The 22,413-nt window shown below is 43.4% G+C and overlaps 1 protein-coding gene across 3 annotated transcripts in view; it reads right to left on the bottom strand.

Annotated features, from left to right (window-relative positions):
* Positions 1-22,413, bottom strand: part of SFMBT1 (Scm like with four mbt domains 1) — a 101,961-nt gene that overhangs the window by 10,729 nt on the left and 68,819 nt on the right. For all 3 annotated transcript variants that reach the window (XM_048488143.1, XM_048488142.1, XM_048488144.1), the window contains 8 exons: positions 13,324-13,425; positions 10,362-10,512; positions 9,627-9,709; positions 7,826-7,952; positions 7,098-7,211; positions 5,291-5,333; positions 4,821-4,885; positions 2,933-3,072 (listed from right to left, as the gene is read on the bottom strand). In XM_048488143.1, the coding sequence (XP_048344100.1) occupies positions 2,933-3,072; positions 4,821-4,885; positions 5,291-5,333; positions 7,098-7,211; positions 7,826-7,952; positions 9,627-9,709; positions 10,362-10,512; positions 13,324-13,425 (825 nt within the window). The remainder of the gene's footprint in view (positions 1-2,932; positions 3,073-4,820; positions 4,886-5,290; positions 5,334-7,097; positions 7,212-7,825; positions 7,953-9,626; positions 9,710-10,361; positions 10,513-13,323; positions 13,426-22,413) is intronic.

Here is a 22,413-nt window from a genome sequence, read left to right as displayed (position 1 = left end):
AGACATACGCAATAAGGTCTATCTGTGAAGATGCTTAGTGTGCTGGAAAACAAAAGGCGTGGAGACAAGAGGGGAACCATGGGTGCTAATGCATGAAGGGCTAACTTCTGACCCAGCTGACAGGTGCACAGGTTCAGGGGGTGATGATGGGCTATGCCTGACCCCTTCTCCTATCCTAGTCTACCCAGAGGCATGGCCAGCATCCCAGGAGCTAGTGCTGCTTCTCCTATCCCCGTGGTGGCGAACCTTTGGCACTCCAGATGTTATGGACTACAATTCCTATCAGCCCCTTCCAGCATGGCCACTGTCTATCCTACCCAGAGGCATGGCCAGCACCCAGGAGTTAGTGCTGCTTGGATGGAGAACAGTGTGCTACTGCTCAGCATGTGTGCCAACCACTGCTTGTGCCAGTCTATGCTATTTTGTAGGAAATCTGAAACAAGAGTGTTGCGTTGGCTTCCAATTTTTTTTTGCAAATATGTAAATGCAACAAATACTGCAAAGATGCCATTAATAACTGTGTCTTCTTCTCCTGAGCTTATTGCTCCCTATGGAAATAAGAGGACACAAAGCAAGAGAAACAACTGCTTGGTATGTCTGTTCTTTACTTTTCCGTGTCTCAGAAGTAACTAAACAGTTACCAGAGTATACAAAACACATGTATGTTGGGCACTGAAAAAACGAAGGTGTGCAAGGTCTGCAAATTTCAGTGTAAACCAGGTATTTTACCTGCCATATGTGCACAAACCTCAGTCGCAGGAAACCTAATCTCCTCCCTAATCCAGCATTTCTCATTAAATCCCAAATACAAAGCCCATGCAACTGAAGATTGAGACACTAATCTGCACCACTTATTTAATTTATTCATTCGATTTTTAAACAGCCCTCCCCCAAAGGGCAGTGAACAACACAAAACTATAAAAGCATTAAAACTATTTCAATTTAAAACCATTTAATACACCAACAATAAATACTAAAGGAACTTTAACTGTAAAAGATAGCGATAAAACCCCCACACCCCCAATCAGGCCCACCAGAGGCTAGAATCGAATGGGGTCTCAATTAACCCGGCTGCCCAAATGCCCAGTGGAACAGGTCCGTTTTACAGGCCCAAACTGACCTCTAATTTAAGTCTCTCAGTTAAATGCATGCTGTGGGGCACATGAGCTCTCTCATTCCCCGTGTTGTAAACGAGAGCTGTGAGTGTCAAACAAACTGCCATTGGTTTGCTTCAGTTGCTTTTTAGGGGTACTAACCATTTTCATATATGCAAATTAATTTTATTGTAATATTTCACATAATACAGATATTCCGAACATACTAATAAAAATATAGAAAATAAAAACACAATAACTTCATGACAGTATACTTCCATATTACAAGAGGATTAATTTATCTGGTTATTTAATACTTAATTAACTCTTATCTTTAATAACTTTACTACTTGTCTTCTTCATATTGATTAGTCTACTCTTAATTCTTACTTTTTAACCAGAAATAAATTCCCACTATACTACAAAACATACTAACTGGGCAGTGGTGGGATCCAAAAATTTTAACAACAGGTTCCAATGGTGGTGGGATTCAAACAGTGGCACCACTGCACACACGCACCTCCAGTCCCTATTGGGCAGGGAGGTTGCTTTAGTAACCCTTTCTCGGCACTCAGAGAAAATTAGTAACCACTTCTAGAGAAGTGGTGAGAACTGATTGGATCCCACCTCTGTAACTGGGGTACTAACCATTTTCAAGGAAGTTTGGAACCCGACAGAACATTCTTAGGGCAGGTGAGTTGCTAGATAGAATCCTCCCCATAAACAACTAGAATGTCAGACAAAAGTCCAGCTTTCCACATGGAGTGATTTTTCTGGAGTATGTATTTAATTTTGGAACTTCTAACTGAAATTTAATCTGGTACAGCCCAGGCTCAGGTTCACAATCTGAGTAAGCATGGGACCTCACCTTGATCTCTGGTAGAGTCCAGGAAAGGCAGGAGAAGATATATTGGGAACATGGTGAGACAAGAGGAAACGGATCTCTTTGTTTTGAGTTTCTATAGTAAAGTTATGCATATGATAAGACCTGACTACTACCATGCCATTTTGGAAATGAAGAGCACAGATTATATAGGAAAGCAAAATTCAAATGCAGAATTTATCATTTGTGAATGGTGGTGTGTTACTACTTTTTGTTCTGAAGAAATTTTGGGCATCCCAATTTGTAGGTGCTGCTTCATGGTAAGCAAAACTATCAATATTCTTTTTAAAGAATGTTCTTGGAATACCAAGGCTTGAGTTGAGAGTGGGATTTATGGGCAGGCAAAATCGATTATGCTTATGCCATAAACACTGGCTGGTATTAGTAACAGTTGCTTTGCACATGATTGTTCTCCTACACAAATAATATTCCCACTTTGGAAAAATGACAACATATTTTATCTATTTCTCTATGTGTACACATGGTAATATATGCAATTGTATGTTTGTTCTTGCTACACAGAATGGATACTCATATAGGAGAATAGCACACTATGTCATTTTTATCTGACTATAAAGGATTTTCTGAGTAATACATCCTGAACCAACCAAATTCTTTACCAGATTATGTTTTGTTCAGAAATTCAATGGAACTCTGACTGAGAAATCCACTGCTAGCAAACTGTTTCTCAAATACAGTCAAGAAGGTCTTTTTTGTTTTAGGATCCAAAGATTGAGAATATAGCAAGCAACTTGTTTCTGATGCTTCCACCTGATCTTAATTTTAAAACATCCTTTAACCTAGCACAGGCAAGTGAGAACATTATATCACAAGTCAATGCACATTTTTATACTTACTCTGAAGGCTATATTGATATACTCTCATCTGCGGTTACACAGATAAAGGTTACTGACAGCGCTTCAAACACACAGCTAGGTATTCCTAATGCTCTCACCTCTTTAAGAACAAGGACACAATTCCCAGGCCCCACAGACTGTGGCAGTTCTGCAATTCTACCTTTATTAAGGTATGGTCCCGAGAAGCAGCGATGATTGAAGTAGATCTTTGGGCAGCAGTATTTACCATTAGTTACAACTGGAAAATTAAAATAACATCAGAATACCCTGCATACTCAAAACATTTTCGAATATTAGCATCTGAAGGTCTTTCATAACATAACAGCTTCACACAGGCACTTTTATTGCTAACAATTCAAACTTGTATTACAGAGGCCATAATACATGGCTGGTGAATCACTGTCACTCCCACATGGGTGTTCTGATCCAGCTGAAGTCTGAAAACCCAGAAGGGTTCTTTTTAGAGCTTCTCATGTATCTTCCAGCTCTGCCCCCCCCCCCCCAGTTTGCTGCAATAATTCTGAAACCTGCTTTGATATTACTTTCTGTTTTGGGGGGAAGGGGAGGAGGAAGATAAAGGTACCATGTCAGAGTATCACATATAGAGCCTTCTTGGTTCTATCCATATTGGTGCCATTTTCCTTGCTATAGCCTTCCCCCATGGTCACTAATGTATTCCACCATATCTGCTGGAGGGTTTTCTGGGGGTGGGGTGGGGTAGAGGTTCCTAAGCAGTAATTGACAATTACCGATTTAGGAACAACCCCCCCCCCCCCCCAAAAAAAAACCCCCTCTGATAGCATAGGGTGGTGGTGGTGGTGGAACTATGGCAAGGAAACATTCTATGTGGGTCCTCCATGGTTGCTGTGAATGTCTCAACATTTGCACCAGTGAGAGCCCCATTGCAGTGTGGAAGCAGCCCATTTCTGGCTTGGTGGTTTAAAAGTCATGGGTGGATGGTCTTCAATATTTGTAACTCTATATCTGCCTTGAAAACCAGTTCTTCCATGGCTACATAGATATGCTAATGTTAAGCAAGGCTTATAGTTATTATGTAATACTCCAAATTTGCAAAATAAGTCAACATCTCCTGTAACAGTTACAGATATGGATATAGCAACAGTCATTTCATTCTAGCTGAGAGTAAGTTTGTCTTCAACCTCAAATCCAGAGGTTTATAACTTGCATATAAAGAGACAGGATTATATTGACATCATGCTTCTCCATTTAAAAACCAATTACATCTCAGAATGAGTAGTTCCCATTTTTACAAAGCTTCTATTAGGCAGTGTCTCAAACACACATTTTTGCTGCACTGTAAGCCATGCAATAAGCTGTTAGGAAGTGCAGAAAGATTGGTGTAGCTATTTCATCAGCAGTTGTACTTATTCAACATTCATTCACTGAACAGTTTAACAAATGATTAGATCTCACCATCTGGCACAAATGGAATTCTACTGTCAAACACACTTATTTATAGAGTTGCCAGAGTTATCTCCAGAGCAGAAAGCAGTACCTCACTGTGAACTGAAAAAGTTCTCAGTACAAGCAGGGAGTGTTTGTTAGGGAACAATCTATACTCAACATCTTGAAATCTCAGGAAGTGGAGGAACTGGATTATATATACTTTGGTCTGGAACTACCATTTAAGCTCAGTAGTACAAATGGAGTTCCAGGAAAACAAATTTCACCCATTTTCATTTACTGCTGCCCCATCTTTCACCATTATCAAGGATTGTCAAAGGCGGAATAACCGGAATCAACTGGCTGTTGTGGGTTTTCCAGGCTAAGAGACCATGGCCACACAGCCCAGAAAACCCACAACAGCCAGAAGTCTCCTTCCTTTATAATGAGCAGCACTTTGTAATATGCAAAAATAAATACACCCTAGATAAGATCCCATGTCAATCCTTTCCCACTTGTAGCTGAAAAAAATAGCCTGTAATATACATGTCTCAAAAAACAAACAGAATACACACGGCTTACCTGTGTCAGCTGAGTTCAGTTCCTGGCTCTTTAGTCCCTCATGGACAGTCCTTGAAGTCAATATTCTGACGAAGAAGGAAACAGAAAGAAAATGAGACGGCACTGTTCATACTTGTGGCATTTCACTTTCCCCACATCTTCTCAGAAGCCCCTGAACTTGATATCTAATGAACAAATCATTTCTCTCAAGGAATAACCACATGTGATTTGAAAAACTGGGGGTGGAAGGGGGGAATGAAGACCCACGCCCAAACAAATGCAACTTTTCTTGTCAGTATATCAGATGTGATGGAAGACAACAGATGGAGAACAGATAGGGGACAATATCTGAAAAAACTTGCTTCTGTCTAAGAGCCACAGCAGAGCACATCTGGAAGAAGTCTAAATGTCACTGTGTTCTAAACTGATGTTGATTTCAAGGTGTTCAAAAGTGAAAGTTATCAGTAACGAGTGATAAATTTAATGCTTACTGTTTTTCTGGTTGGACCACTGCAATTTTCTTCTCCTTGTTCACTGTAAAGATAACCCACAGTAAATAACTAATATAAAGTTTACTATAGCTTTTACATCACAATTTTCTATACCCCTCCTCTCCCACTATCAAAAGCAATTACATGAGCAGGCTACACAGATCGCAAACATGCCTGGCAATCATCCAGGACATTTAGACACTTAAGAGAACTAGAGGAACTGAGTGCCCCTCCCCATTTTTGTCTGGGGGCACAATTTTTTTCCCTTCCTGAACTCATAACCTTCAATTAAGTTTCAAAAATGTGCTACAACACTAGCTATAACCAAAATGCATGTTTATACACTGTTGGCATGCAAGTCTATAGCCAGACAGGGGGGCATTTCTAAGGTCCTCCAGTCATTTCTTGGTATCATAGGCAGCCCAGACTCATGGAGCAGTGTAAGGGTACGATGGATGAAAACCTTAATTCAAGGACTTTGATATCAAGAAGGTTTGCCTGATGCATGCTTCCCCCCTTCCAACTCAAGTATGCACAGCAGCGAACAATGCCTTCCCTGAAGCGCAGTCACTTGAATCTGGTTAACAACAGCCTAGACTTGAGAAGGGATGCCTATCACTGACCTCACAAAAAATTTGCGAATGCCCACACCCTGATTCCATCAGCAGACTGGGTAGATCTCCTGTACTCTTTCTCCCAAACATTAATTTAATCTTAAACCTCCTGCCCAACCACTAGAGAGCCATCAATCTTCCGGAGTTTTTTTTTTTTTTTGACATTCCAAGCTCATTCAAAGAAGCCCAGCTGGATCAAAAGCCCTTAGCTCTCAATGTTTTCTTAATACTCGGTTGGAGATCTTAATTTCATCAGCACAGTCCAGATCTCATCATGAGTTGGGGACTCCCAGGTCTTAATCCAACCAAGTCTTTTTCCACAGCATTGTCTTTGCCTGGGAATTGAACTTTGCTTTGTTCCAGGAATATTGCCCCTTTTATCAATGCCAGAGGGTCATTTCCCCCATAAATAGACTCCCAAAAATCCATGGATCTTGGCACTTGGATTGTCCTCCTTGAGCCTGTGAGCACCACTGGAGTGGTCTCTTGCCCCCTTGGACCTCTTGTGGATTGGTAAATATTGTCTTTCCCTCAACACCCTCTTCTATTTTCTCTTATTGGACACCTCTCTCAATACCTTAGGTTTCTTGAAACTGTGTGTGTTTACAATCTGGTCGTGTATTTTTATTATTTTTAATCTTTAATAAAATAAAATCTTTAATAAATCTAATCTTTAATTTAATCTTTAATAAAATAAAATTTAATCTTTAATAAAATAAAACCTTAATTCTGTTTTTTGTTTGGATTTCTAAGGGAGTGACCTCTGAATACTACAATTTTAGTGGCATTATCAAAGGTGAATGCGCACATCACTGTCAGCACATATGTGACAATGTGATCAGCTGGAAGCAAATGCAAGAACAATGGTCCCCGCCCCCCACCCAGAGCTGTTCAAAAAAGCTCATAAATGTTAAGTTGATTCCAAATCAAGATGGTAAACTCACCTCAACACTAACCTCTAGGGAATTCTGGATTATCTAGCAATAATTTAAAATATCTTGTAAATAAGATTCCCATCTTGCCTTCCTAAAACCATGCTCTTGTGTTATGAAGTAGGGCTATACTATTTTTATCACCATCAGTCCTAACCTTGCCTTAGTAGCATATACTCTCAGCAGTCTGAAGCACTTTCCCTAATCAGTTCCACAATATATTCCATCCCCATCCCATTAGAGTAATGATATTATTCATACCTACTCCTCTGCGAGGAGGTCTGAGCTGATATCCATTAGTTTCACACCAACCTACTGGAAATATATTCATAGATTCTACGCTCACAATGCAGTCACGGACTGGTACATTAGAGCCTGTTAAAATATAGAGCAAAAGGTTACAGGGCTACTCAAATCAAATGATTATTGGGATTGGACACAAGTCAAAACCTACAGCTAATTTAACATGTTCTTTGCATTTGTTTGTTTCCTCATTGTCTGGGATTGATCTTTATCATTATATTTCCATTTATATACATGTATGTAAGTACACACAGATGCACTCAAAGAACATGATGAAGTTGGCTGTATCTTTTGATGTGTCTCCAGTCCTAACTGGATTACAGAGCATCAAGGAATGGAAGAATTTATCTTCACAGATCTTGACTTTCTCACCTCCTCCCTCCCACTGAAGGCCCAAATGACCCACCCCGGTGCGGTTTTTTAGGGTCTTCTGTTCCCCAGAGGAAGCATCTGGGGAGGCATTTTCAGCTGTGGGGGTGCAGAGGGGGAATGAGAAAGTCCATGAGCAGAGTTCAAATTTTCAGTTGTCTTTTGTATGGACTTTATCAATAAAAGTGACAACAAACAAGCTAATCACATGTGCTCATTCATATTAGATCTCATACATCTCTTACTCAAACAAAGTAGTCTATGTTACTGGAAAGGTAAGCCAAATGTAAAAAATCTGTCCTCCTGTGACAACTTACTTTCTAGCTGTAGCCAGAGATAGGAATCCTTCACCTTTGTAACTGTAGCAACACAAATTTCTTCTGGGTCTTGTGGATTCACAGCTTCTAGTTTCATGTTCTCCTTAAAACCATGGTCAGAATTTAGCTACAAGAAGCAAAACCAGAGACCTTTAGGCAGAAACTACACTTTTGGGAGCAGCTGGACCAAATACTAACAGATTAATTGCCAGAATGATGTCAATAGGTATTAAGAGGTTCTCAGAGAATAATTAAGGATTTATGTTTAAATTTCAACAGAATTACCAATCAACAAGTGTAATCTAAAAATTGTAACTATGCTACCATATTACTGTAAAAAAAAGACAGATACATTTTCAATAGAATGTATGAAATACTGTGCAAAAAACTTAATGGTCATAGTATTTAAAATGGAAAACAGACAATACAATACATCATGTATAACTGAAGATGTGCTGTATGTATAAAGGCAGCCTGCTTCTCACAGATAACCTTCAGGCTAAAAATTTGTATTTGTTTGATTACTCCGCCCAACAGCAGAACCCCAAAGTCTGATGCTGTTTCTTTGCATGTATATCCCAGGACTTTGCTAGCATTCTCTTTGAAGTCCAACAGAACAATCTCAAAAGCTGCTCCTAAAGATTAGAAGCCACTTTGGAGAGGATCTCAGTGTGTCACGAGGACTGCAATAGCAGGCAATTCTTCCCTGTACTATGAACAAAAGTGATCCCAAATTGTTGAAAATAGTTCCCTGTATGTAGAAAATTAGATGTTAAGGATGAGGGTTGTAGCCTACTCTTCTTCCCAACAGGCTAGATTTCTTCCCAACAGGCTAGATTTCTTCATGTAAGAATTTATTTTTGACAGTGGAGCACATGAGCCCTCACCTGCAGTCTGAAATGTCACAGTCCAGCACATGTTTATTATCTCATCTGTCCTTTTTAGGCAACTAGCATCAAGAGCAACTGCTAAACTTTCAAAACTTGGGGCAATACCACTTCTAGAAAAGTAAGCCAAACAATAGTGCAACAAAACATTTTATGTTTATTCTATAAAATTTTCTGAAGTCATTTCCATAACCCCCCCCCAAATCACGCATTGTTGTAATAGATACTTTGTTCTAATTCTTTGTTCATTGTCTGCTGTTTCATGTATTTCATACATCTGCAACCAATAACTTTTGTGAATAAACACCAGTGAATGAACAAGTTGGCTTTTTAGCACTGCTGATGCATTGTTCTTCTGCAACCAGCTGACGGCAGAATTAAAACTGTGTTTCCCTTCAGCACTTAATATAATGCTATAAACCCCATAACAATCCTACTGTGTCCATCCCCATCAGCAAATATGTATGACAAGCACAAGCCCCAATGGACTTTCCAGAAAATGTATTTAGGAATGCAGCCTTTTATAGGCATTTACATTGGCTCCAGCTCTTCCTAGCAATCAGCTCATTAATTAGCTGTTTGCTGCATATAATCCAGCCACCTGTAAAAAAAAATTAATTCATAAAGGGGGGAGAAAATCAAGATTTTACCAACTGCAATAGCTAGCAGTTTTACTATTTTTTTTCAGCTGAATACTTCAATCACACTTTGTCAGTACACACTAGACAAAGCTGCAATTGAACCAGGAGGGGAAAAAAACCCAGAAACCAGATTGTGAAAAACAACAGGAAATCAAGATATAAACAACTAGGGTAATAACTGAGCAAACAATATATGTCTCTTCCGGAAAGAAACAAAGCAAAAACTTAAACCCCTATGACAATGAAAACAACCATTACGGGATGAATGCTCACCAAAGGAAAACAGCTCTGGGGAGCAGCCTCAGCTCCACACAGCTTGAGATAGTCTGCCCAGTCAAAGTCTTGCCCAGGGTAGCCTATGAATGAATGAGCAAAGTTATTTGCAAATTGTCGCTATGTATAAAATGCACAGATCTTCCAGATATATTAACAGTATTCTTTTTAAGCTAGGTTTTTGCTTAAAATCCCTACACACGACACAAAGGCCCTCTTCAAAATGACAAATGCAGACTAAAAAGAATGCATGTGGGGGGAGGGGGGAGAGGAGTAAAATCAAGCTTGCTAATCTTGTCCTCATGTGCATATAAACTTTATATTCATAGTGATCAGTCCCTCTGCTTGGGAAAACTGCTTTTTCGAATGTTCCTCATAATGGGGATAGATCCTACGAGCATACACTTTATACATGTGTGGGTGTCACATTCACATTCTGGTAACTGCCCATGTTTCAGACAGCTTGTTCCCAATTCACCCTACAAACATGATCATTCCCTGGGATATGTTATTTGGACAGGGCTACAATGGTATTATCCTTATATATACACAATTGCTTATGTACTATGAAAAAATGTATCATACAATTTAACACTATAATGCCAGTAGGATAATATCTGCAACTCAACAAGCAAGACAGACCTTTTTATTGGGGACCACAGCATTTTTCTGTATAAAACAGACCTTTTAAAAGAGTTCAGCTAATATGAGAACAGAAAGACTGAATGTGCATACCAGGTGGAGGGCTGAGATGCAAGCCATTTTTTAGACTCCACTGCACAGGAAAAATACCAGCACTGTTGATATGACAAACATAAGACTTTCTTGTGGAACGATCCGGTCTCAAATCATCTATTTCTATCATGAAATATTTATCATTGAATACCTGTAAGGGAAAAAACAGACACGACTTAGCAGATTTATATAAAAGCAAGATGAATTTATATACTGTGGGTTTGATCCCGTAGTTCATAGATAATTGTTTCTTGGATCTCCCTGCTTTCCCCCCAACATGGTCCTTTCTGAAAGTTTATTCCCAGGATCCCAAGACTTATGCAGATAGCAAGTATATGGGTTGAAGGCTGTAAAACTGCCATACTGATAGCAGAAGCAGGGCAGGCTATCTTGTGTCATTTGGAGGGCGGGGGGGGGGGGGAATGGACAGGAAGATCCATAATCATCAGCTCCTTCCATTGATGGATTTCTGGGTTCAGTTCTAAGGTTCCTAATTTTTTTATTTATTAGCCTAGGTTCAAAAAGCTACTCTACAAAAAGCTACTAGGCTCAAAAAGAGTTTGTCCAACTGGATTTCTGACTTAAAACTACAACAGGTGGATTCTATGCCATACCACAGTCCATTTTAGAAAGCCTGGTTAGTTTCCAAAATATGTTCCTAAGAGGAATGGGAGGTGTTGCTAAAACATATGGCCAAAGGCTTTTGAGTGGACACATGAGCTTAGTTGTGCAGTTTTTTGTGTGCTACTAGTTAAATACTCAGCACTTGAAATATATTTTTCATTTAAAAAAGGAAGAGGTCTAAATCTCTTCCACGGTAAATACTGACAAAGGACACAAGAAGCAGAAAAAGAACGGGCAAGGAAGAATGTGAGAACAACAATATGCTCAAGATAGTAAAAACACAGGATTACAAAATATAAATTGACTATACACATGAAAAGTTAAAACAAGACAATATAGTAGGCAAGGACATATGAAAAAATATTTAGATACTTCACAGAAGAGGGAAGGGGAAAATGTAGTGGCCTGTTCAAGAGGCGTATCGGAGTATCGAAAAGAGAGAAAAGGTAAAAAAGGATCCTTAGTGACCCAAGTGATCTTTAGCTTATCCAGGAGAAGAGTGAAGAAGAATGAAGATGCTACCTTGGATCAATGAATCAAGGACAAAAGACAAAGATGAGCTAAACTACCGAGAGCCTTAAAAGTGTAAGCTGAATACCAAATCTGGAGCCCCTGAAGAGAGCTCTAGAGAAGAATGAATCTCTTCCTATTCAAATTGATTAAATTAATTTTTTAAAATCTTATTTCAAGCAGTTGCTATGAAGGTAAAATTTTCCCACTGACTGGACAAAATCTAATTAGGCAAAAATAAAGAGTAGGTACACTATACCAGAGCCTTATATGACACATTAATGATACCATGGACTCTCTCTACAATGCTACTTTTCTTTTCAGAGATCAAGACAATTACAATAATTAACTGCAGGGTGGGTCAGGCTCAGGACAGAAGACGATTGTATCAAATTTGCAGCTGATCAGAAGATGGAAAAGGAAAGTACAAGGCAGAAGGCAGGATAATGATAACAGAACAAATCTGAAAAAAAATTATGCTGTTTTATGTAAAACAATGATATGTCACCTGGGAAAAAACAAGACACGGAAGATAAAACCAGATAAGATAAAGAGAGTTTTGGTTCGACAACAAAAATGGATTGCCATTACTGACTACAGAATCCAGCAGCCACAATGGTTTATTGCTGAGAAAATAATCCAAAAACTGTGAATTGCTTCCATACATGCAATCTTTATGACAATCTACAGAGAAGAGTACACATTTTTATTTCAAAAAAGAGACAGAGGAGTTTGGATATAATTTAAATTATGGTGAATGATGCCTTCTTTCTTAACACTTCTTGAAACTATGAAGCTTCTGCCTTCAAATCATCCCTACTTTAAGCCTCAAATTTGCCCCATTCCCATACCATTCATCCTTAGACTTGACTCACTTCCTCCATAGTTATATCTGTTTATGCTCTTGTACAAAACAACTCTGGAGGAAGGGGAAGGGGGATGAAATGTCATCCGCTCCTCAGTCTCGTCTACTGCGTGCATACCCAGCTTAGCAACACCACTTTACCTCCTCAATCCACTTCAATTCTAGGAATCCACAGTGCTCCTTCTCCATCACTGATGACCACTAAGGCCAACCTGAATGCTTTTCCCTCTCGGCCTCTGCTTAAGACTCTGCCTCATTCTTCAATGGTGGAATTTAAAATTGTTCTCTTTACCCCATTTTCCTCCAGCTTCCCCTTCTTTCTCTAATTCTTTCTTCCCCTTCTATTTCGACTTGACTACCACACTAACTTTATCCAATATTTCAACAGGGAGAAGCTCTTCCTATAGTTCTCTGTCTGCTGGGGTCTCTAAAGCACCTGTCTTGGGCTCTCTTATTTTCTCTCTACGCTTTATCTCAAGGTGACTTCATCCAATCCCATGGCATTTAGTATGGCACATACGCTAATGACACCCAGGTTTACCTCACTCTCTAATCCTGATTTTTCTGCTTCCATCCAGTCCCACATATCCAATTGCCTCTGGGATATTTCTGGTTGGCTGTCTCATTACTATCTCAATCTCAGGTGACTGAACTCTTCTTTCCTTCTTCATATATCCTCCATTGACATCACCATCACCCATGCTGGAGGACAAATACTTAACTTCAGTTTTGAGATTTTTTTCCTTTATTTTGCTTTTTATATTCAGTCTGACTCCAAGGAAAGCCAGTTCTCCCTTCAAATTACTGAAGTATGATACTTCTTTTTTAACCTCCACAGTGCAAATTCTGAAACATGCTCCAACCATCTTTTATGTTCATTACTATAACCTCCCCTAGGTCACTCTTAAATTCCTACACTTGCTTTCCATTCACAGACTTAGTGCAACTCATCCCTACTAGTACCTTTGTAACAGTAGCTGGTGAAATGATAAAAGGTGCTTCCAGGTCAACAGCCTCTAACTTCATGTTCACTGAAAATGAGTGGATTCCAACAACAGGTTTGTCCTAAAAATGACATGAAAATATTAATTAGTCCTGAGGTTTACTGTAGGACTGTCAATAGCCCGAAGAAAAATGCACTGCCCCTTTAATAAAAGTTAACTGGTGGAAATGGGCAGGTGGAACCAGGCATGGAGGTAAACAGCATCACCTGGTAAATAGCATCCCATCAAACATCTGATAAAGGGAAGACATTTTTCTCTCCAGGTCAATTGCCAACGATAATTATCCAAATTTGTTCCTCTTTTCAGTTGAAGTTGCTCGTAATAAAAAAGGAGAGGTTCTCCAACAGATACAACAAAAATACATCCCCGTAACATTTCATACTTTAATAAGAGATTGACTAGTTCATGGAAGAATATTCTATTTGCGGACAGCATTTATTATCTTACTAAACTGGGCATGACATTGTTTTTATTTCAATTGAACTGGATTGAACACAATGCTCCTTTTAAATCTAGAGATTTCCAATCTGAAGTACATGATAAAGTCAACAGAAGCCAAAAGAAATGCTTGTCTACCTTCAGGAGAAATAGTTAAGTATTTTTTTTCCAAACCTCAACAACCCAGGAAGAAATTCCACTAACTTGGTCCAGTTACAGATATCTAGCGCTGAATACTAGTCCCATTGCAAGCAACCCTCCTTAGGGATTTTGTTTCCTTCCTCAATGCCAATCCCAAGGAGCTATCCCTGATAAACAAGCTAGACTACTAACAGTGCAATTGAAACCAGAATTTCATCTTTCTAAGACCACTAACTATAATGGATTTAGAAGAATGTAACTCTGCTTAAAACTGTACTGTAAGAAAAGCATTCTTGGTGGTTACTATACCTTCTGATAGGCAAGGCATCTTTTGAAAGTGTTGTATGACTTCATTATTCAGTCTAGAGTTTGGCAAGAGTAGACAGCATGGTTTACTTTTTTCCTGTTTTGCTGATGTTAAATTATTATCTATATATCTAATTCTGAAGTATACCCCCTACCTGCAGATACCTAAATCTGCAGATAAGGGGCACATTGACTTCCAACAGATATTTCTGCGGATTTGGAAAACCCCTAGGTCTGCAGAAAAATCTGAAAATTAAAAAAACAACGGGGGTTTAAATCCCTCCCCCCCAATTAAAAAAACAGTCTCTGTGTGCTCAATCAATGCTACCATTTTAAATACATTGGAGGGCTTTAACCCCCCTCCCCCCCGATGAAGTTTGTTTGCTCCAAGGCTACAAAGCTGCAGGGAGGCAGGTAGGAAGAGGGGAGTTGCTGGCTTTTATGCTGTTGAGGGAGGAAAGCTGCAGTGTGGGCTGCAGAACTGCTGCTGCTGCTATGGGTGGAAGCTGATTGGTGGGCAACCTGGAGAGCTGCTGCCATTGCCATGAGAGATGAAAGCTGCCGGCCAGAGAGCTTCCATTGTTTTGTGAGTGGTATTACTACTGGGCAGCTGGGCTTTTGAAGACCCTAGAGACATAATGCTCTGTGTCAGCGGGTGGTTGTAAGGAATTCCATAGAAGCAGAAATAAAAGGCTTTTTGGTGTAAAAGACCGTTTATTCAGACATCCTAGAAAGCTCACGTACACGACGTGGCAGGAATAAAGTCTCCCGCCAGAAGCACAGGTTATAACTCTGTCCATCCCATCCCCCCCCCCCCGGTTTCTCATGGGAACGGTGTTCTCATCTCCCTCGATGAGATAAGGCCTCCACCAGAGTCTCCGCCGCAGATGCTGGCCCATCGCCCGGATTTTGGAATTCAGTCAAGGCCAGGCGGCTGTTCTGAACATCAACACCATTGAAACCCTTACACTCTGCCTCCCTTAAGAAAACTTCTCCCCAGGTTTGTGCGCGAAAGGTGTATGTGGGAAAGCAGAAATAAGGGAAGGGGCTCAATATTTTCTGAATAGACCCATTGATTATATCCAGAGGAATACCCCACCCAAGAGACTAAATATTGCAAGCGTTTAGATTAAAGCGAGAGTCCAGGATGGCGGCCAATTTAAGTAATGCTTGTGGCCATCAATTATAGTCGGCGGGTATCTCCGAGGGTCGTACCAGGCATCGAAAGCGGGAGCCTCCTTGAGTAAACTGGAATGAAAGACAGGATGGATATTACTTAGAGAATTAGAGCAAGTCTAACCGGCAGTGACATCATTAATCACTTTAGTAATCTTAAAAGGTCCCACTCTAATCTTATGCCCAGTTTTGAAAATTTATGTATCGCCTTCTGAGATTCTTGGTAGACAAATATACCCAGGCGCCTACACGAAGGGAAATCAGAGCTGCGCTTATCCGCTGGAAGCTTTAGGAATCTTTAGCTTGTTGTAAAGGCATGGTCTGGACTCGTTTTCCACCCTCGGCCAGAGATGAAATCCACTGTTGGAACTCTGGAGGATTCAATGCTTCTGCGAGGTAGTTGGCAACGAGGGAAGGACCGCCAGACACAATTTGAAGGGGGTTTTTTTTGTACTGCTATGAACACGCATTATTGTAGGCGTGATTCTGCAAACGGAATTAAATCGCACCAGTTGTCTTGGTGATAGTTGGTGTAGCAACGTAAATACTGTTCCAGGGTTCTGTTCGCTCTCTCCACTCACCGTCACTTTGAACGCGATGGTAGAAGCGGCAATTGTCGGGCTGCCCCCAACAAGCCCAGAAAAGCTTTCCAGAACTTTGAAATGAATTAGTTCAAGGGTCGGACACCACCTTGACGGGGAGGAGTGTAGACTATATATGTTGAATGAACAGACGCTACTAACTTAGGAGCCGAGGGATGGGAAGGCATGGGATGAAATGGGCTTGCTTGGAAAATAAATCCACCAATCACCCACAAGACTGTGTTGCCCTGGCTCTCTGGCAAATCCGTAATAAAATCCATGGAGATGACTTCCCAGGGACGGAGGCCACCGGGAGGCTTTAACAGACCATGGGCTTTCCGAACGGGATTTACTTCCACAAACAGAGCATCCTTTGATATATGTCTCAATGTCTTTATACATAAGCGCCACCAAAATTCGACGGGCGGGCCAAATGCAGAGTCTTAAGGAAGCCAAAATGTCCAGCCCGGCCGGGCATCATGACAGGCCTCGAGAACTTGTTTACGGAGGGGAGGCATCACCAACAATTCCCCAGCTTCCAAACACCATTCACCAATTGCTGTGAATTGGGAGTCACCTTCCCGCTGGCGACTCAAGCAGAGTCTTCCTCGAGTTCCGTAGGGAAAGGAGAGACCAGGCTGGGAATGGGCGGTGGAGGAGGAGCGGGCGTCTGAGATCGAAAGTGACAGTTAGCCCCAATTGGGAGGGAGAGAACAGTCGCGGGATATCCCGTAAGGCAGCTCCACCTCTCCTCGGGCAGGCTGAGCTTATCAGCCAGTTTATTGGTTTTTCAGGGAAAAAAATGGACGGTGAAAGAGAAGCGAAAGAAATCGCCTCCAACGGAGTTGTTTTATGGACATCTTGAGGGGTGGAGAGGGTGGCTGTTCTTGTGATCCGGACCAAACTTGAAAGGGGTGTTTCTCGGGCTCTTCCAGCCAGTGGTATTTCAAGTGGAGAGCGCTACTTTGATGGTCAAAGTCTCTTTATCCCCTTACAGTCCAGTTGACATTCAGCACCGATAATTTTTTTGATAAATAAGCACACGGAACAAGCCTATCATCTTTATTTCTCTGCAACAGGGCTGCAATCAAAGCTTTGTCCGGGAGGTATCCACGTGAACCACAAAAGGAAGATCTGGGTCAGGGTGTTTTAGGATAGGTTAGGGTAGTAAAAGCTGATTTCAAATGTTGAAAGGCTGTCTGACATTCCTTAGGACCAAGAAAGGGGCCGGCTTGCAGCAGCCTGTGGGTCTTTACCTTAGTGCGTAAGAGGTCTGTGAGTGGGAGAGTCAGTTCAGCGTAATTGGGGTATAAAGTCCGCGATAGAAATTAGCAAACCCCAGGAAAGACTGGAGTTCTTTCCGATTGGTGGGGCAGGCCATTGGAGGACTGCTTCGATCTTAGCAGGATCCATTTTAACCCCTCGAAGAGATCCGCAGCCCAAATAGTCTATGGAGGATTGGTGAAAACAACATTTAGAAAGTTTTGCAAAGAGGAGTTGTCCAGCAAGCCGTTTTAATACTTCGAACCAAGGCTTCATGCTCCTCCATGGTTTGTGAATAAATTAAAACGTCATCTACGTACACAACTACTACCTTGTATAGTAAATCATGTAGAACTTCGTTGATGAGGGCCATAAAAGCTCCGGGCCCCACTTAACTCTAATGGCATTATTAAGTATTCATACTGTCCAAATTTTGTGTTAAATGCAGTCAAATGTTCATAGCCTTCCGCAATCCTGACTCTGTAGTATGCTTCTCTTAAATCCAACTTAGTAAAAAAATATCGTCCCTTGCCCAATGCATCTAAAAGGTCCTTGATCAAAGGCAAAGGGTATTTATTGGACAGGGAAACCGCATTGAGTCCTCGTGTAATCCGTGCATTAGAGCTTTAAAGACCCGTCCTTCTTTAACAAATAATACAGGAGCAGCGCAGGTATTTGGTAGCTCGTCAGATGAATCCGCTGAGCAAGGTTCTTGTCTAAGAAGGCACGGTCTTCTCCTCATTGGGACTCATGGCGCGGTAGATTCTACCCTTGGCAGTTGAGCCCCGCTGTAATAATACGATTTTGCAGTCAGTGTCTCTATGGGGGGGCAATTGATCGCATTCTTGCTCCTGAAATACTCTGGCTAAATCCTGGTAAGCCGGGTGGAATGCCTGTGGATTCAGGAGCAATTGGAGCGTGCACAGCTGACCGAAGCCAGGGGTGTATGTCATTAGGAGGTGAGTTATCCCCCCCAATTCATGTGTTCTCCACAGGGGGGTCAGTGAATTCTAAGATCCGCTCTTTCCAAATGATATTTGGTTCATGCAACAATAACCATGGCATGCCCAGGACAATGGAGTGTTTGGCCACTGGGGCCAGAATAAAACTAATTTTCTCCCAATGGTCACGCATGAGGAGAACCGCGCTTTTGAACTGGGCCGTCCTTCGCCCCCGAGGGCTGCCCATTTGTGTGAACGGTATGGGCTTAGCTAGGTCTAATCCAAGTTCTTCCGCCACTTGGGGCCGCGAGATTAAGCAATGGGAGCACCCAGAATCTACAAGGGCTGAGGCTATAATACCAGGTGTGCTTAGGGGTTGGCCAGAATCGCTTGAACCGTAATGGGAGCTGCCTTCACTCACCGTGATCTGGAGTCGAACTCCATATCCATGCTGGGCGCTGATGAGAGGCAAAACCGCCACTTCCCCTTCTGGTCGCCTTCGTAACCGCTTTAGACGAGCCCCGCTGGAGGCGGCCCGGATCTACGTGGTGGCTTGGCAGATGGGGTGCTACGCAGCCGGAGCGCCGGGTTGGCTTCTGTTTTTCGGCAGTTGGCAGCCAGATGACCCGTCCTCCGCAGTAAAGGCACAATCCCAAACGCGACGGCGCCGGAGGTGGTTTCAGTAGAGACTGCTGGGCTTGACTTTATGAAGTCGCAGAGGTGGTCAGAGCGGGTTTTCATGCATGCCCGCGCCGAATGGCGTGAATCCAAACGAGCGCCACTTGAGATCCCAATTCGATCCATTCAGCAATAGTGCTGGGATCCTAATAAGGAACACCGTTGCCAGTTTGCCGCCGACGGCATCCGAAGTATTCATTTCATGCGCCAGGCCACTCCAGGAGGGGAGTCGAACAGCCGCCGCGACGCAAATTCACGGGCAAATTCGCAAAGAGCGGTTGCCTTGCTGAATAGATTTAATGGTGCCGGATGGCTTCATTTTCAGCATCCGGATCTTTGAAGCGAGCCCTACGGCTTGGAGAACGCGAAAATCGTCGCGGGTATCATCCCTTGCAGGTCAAAAAAAGAGTCACAAACCAGTCGGCTGCCGCTCCATCCAAGACGGAACCGATGTCCACGTGATTTTTCGCTCAGACCGCACAAATCGGCCATAGTCCTCCATGTGGGTATCGAGTTGTAGGATGAAGTAGGGAGTTTGGAAGGTCCCATCGAAACGGGCAGGTATCGGAGGTCTGTAGTATCCTTCCACGTCTCTCGAGCTCGCTACAAGCGGTTAAAGCATGAGTTGAGGCGGCGGGCGCAGGGAGAGCCGGAATGGGGTGGAGGCACAGGTGCCGGCCGCTGGTGCTCTGGTGGGAGCAGGCCTTTGGAAGGTGGCAGATACGCCGAGTAGCAGGATCCAGAAGTCGCCGCCTGGCGCTATTGCACCGTAACGCGACTCCAGCTTGGGGCATCTTTGTTCCGCTGCTTCCTCAGCTCCTTTCCAAGGCGGCTAAATCTCTTCCCTTGCGAGTCAAGGCATCTTGGTGCGCATGCAAAGCTGCTTTCTCGCTCCAGTTTGGCCAGTTCGCCTCGCTGAATGGCTGCAGTTAGTTCACTTTGTGCACATGGCCTTTTAACGCTTTCGCTTGACGCTAAGTCCATTTTGGAGTGTTCCAGACCTTATCATGGACCGATAGATTCTGCATATATTGCCGCCAGTAACGGGCTTCCTTGGCACGGGTCCAGTTCGAGTTGGATTTCTTTGCGCTGCTGTTCCCGATCCTTTTGCAGGTTTTCACGCTCTTGCTGCAGCTGCTCCTGTTCCTCTTCCCATAGCTGGCGCTCACGGGCCCATGCTTCTTGGGCATCTCGCAGTCGGGCCACTTCCTCATCCCAGCTCTCTTTGATCGGAGGGGAAATAGGTCCGGATGAGAAGGCAGGCTTTCTTCGGTTCCTCCTCATCGGAACTCAGCACCTCATGTCCACCGGCGGCTCCACGGGGCCTCTGGTGCAGCTGCTGATCCGGGATCTGGGGTCCGATTGGAAGCTGGCACGGATACCCCTCCCAATCCCGATAGAGTCCCGGTTTCAAGCGGTGGTCTTAGACGGGCCCCAGTGCTATGCCACGCGGGATTCTTGGGAGCATCATCGAAATACGAGTCCAGGAATCGTTCAATTGACTCCTGGGTTGCCGCGATGAAAAGTGGTCAGGCCCATCTCCTCCGTGACAGGTTGCATCTGAGGTTTGTAATCCACACGAAACGGTAGGTATCCGATCCACAGGCGCATCGCATCCATAGACAGCTTCCAAACGACTCATGCAAGTCCATATGATCGTTCCCTCGTCCCTCGTCCCAACAAAGTAAGGGAAGACTCGTGTTGATACGAGGACGGGAAAGAGTTACCAGCGACACCCGTTCTCCCGCCGGTTCCTCCAAATCCAGAAAGGAAAGCTCGGAGCTCTCTTTGGGGGCTACCGCTTCCACAGTTTCAGGAATATTCAACCTCTCCATTGCCGAGACACCAGAGGTCCACCACACTGGGAGGATAGATGAACTAGGTTTCCTGCCACAATGTAAGGAATTCCATAGAAGCAGAAATAAAAGGCTTTTTGGTGTAAAAGACCGTTTATTCAGACATCCTAGAAAGCTCATGTACACGACGTGGCAGGAATAAAGTCTCCCGCCAGAAGCACAGGTTATAACTCTGTCCATCCCATCCCCCCTCCCGGTTTCTCATGGGAACGGTGTTCTCATCTCCCTCGATGAGATAAGGCCTCCACCAGAGTCTCCGCCGCAGATGCTGGCCCATCGCCCGGATTTTGGAATTCAGTCAAGGCCAGGCGGCTGTTCTGAACATCAACACCATTGAAACCCTTACAGTGGTGCTGAAGAGTCAGCATTGCTGAACTGCAAGTTCCGTAACTTAGCAGGCACTGAAGTGTTCATTTGAAAAAAGCCTGGCAGATTTGTCCTGGGGATCCTCCTCTTCCCCAGACCACTCGCCTTCTTCCTTATCTGAAATGTCTGAGTGAGATCTGGTTGAAGAGGTCTGTTCTGGGTCTCAATGGTCCGAGAGCTCAGAACCAAGAGGTACATCTTTTGCAAGGCTTTTCTGCTTCTGTGCAATGGATAAAAGGGTGGACACCTAGGTCTCTTTGTGAGGAGAGCTGAAGGTTTTGATTTGCCCACTCCCTAGTTGCATGTCAGCACTCCTTCTCTAGACCCCTGAGTGGGGGGAGGGGGAAGCAGATTGCATGGGCTCAGCCTTATCTCCGATGCCTGGTGAATTAGCAGTCCCTTGGGCTCCCCCTAGTGCTAGCTGTGCCTGTTGCCCCAGTAAAAGCTGCAACAGAGACCAGGAGAGAGCTCCCATCCAATCAGCAGGTGGGGTGGGAAGAGGAGAGGGTGAAGAAGGCAGCGTTTACAAAGAGTGAAATGGAAGCGACCACTTTAAGGCTTCCTGCCAAATTTGTCCTGAGGAGACTCACATTTCCCAGCCACACAGGAGGACCCTGACCCACTCCTCTATAGGTAGAGGGGCCCCAATCCCCACTTGGTACACTCACGGTACCTTCTGAGCAACCGGAGTCATCTCATCTCCACTCCGCATGCAGGCCTCAGATTCTGAGGAAGACTGAAGAGCTGGCCTCAAGGACGGTGGGCCTCGGAGGTCCTTAGACTCTCCATTGGTCCCAGCAATGAGGTTAAGTGAGTTGGGGCACTGCAGGTGTGAATGAGTGCCCACCCCCAGGCACCTCGTCAGTGACCGACTGGGTCACAGAAAGTTCCTTTGTGGATCCAGGACAAGGTGCCTTGCCTTCCTTCCCCTTTATCACCACCTTCTCAGCTGACAAGGGAGGGGCAGACATGGGGTGTGTCTTCCCCATTTCTCGAGTCAGTGGAGCTGCTCCAAAAGCAGCTACCTGTTCAGACGCAGGGCTATGAAAACTGGAGGAAAGGGGGAAGGACTGCCCCTGTAGTTCTGGGAAGAGCAGGTTTTCCATAGCCCTGCTTGGACAGTAGGGGTGTGACCAAACGCTGTGTAAATGATGCAGCCCCACTGAAGGAGAAAGGAACAGTCCAGGGGGAGGGGGGGGGAGAGAGAAGAGAGACAGTAAGAAAAGGGGTGACTGGAGGGAAAAAAGTGCGAGAGACTGAGAGAAGTAGGGGGAAAGGGAAGAAAGCATCGATGGGATATGGG

The sequence above is a fragment of the Sphaerodactylus townsendi genome, linkage group LG03 (assembly GCF_021028975.2).
Source record: "Sphaerodactylus townsendi isolate TG3544 linkage group LG03, MPM_Stown_v2.3, whole genome shotgun sequence".
NCBI lineage: Eukaryota > Metazoa > Chordata > Lepidosauria > Squamata > Sphaerodactylidae > Sphaerodactylus > Sphaerodactylus townsendi.
The sequence above is the reverse complement of the archived record's forward strand: the minus strand, read 5'-3'. Positions and strand labels throughout refer to the sequence as shown.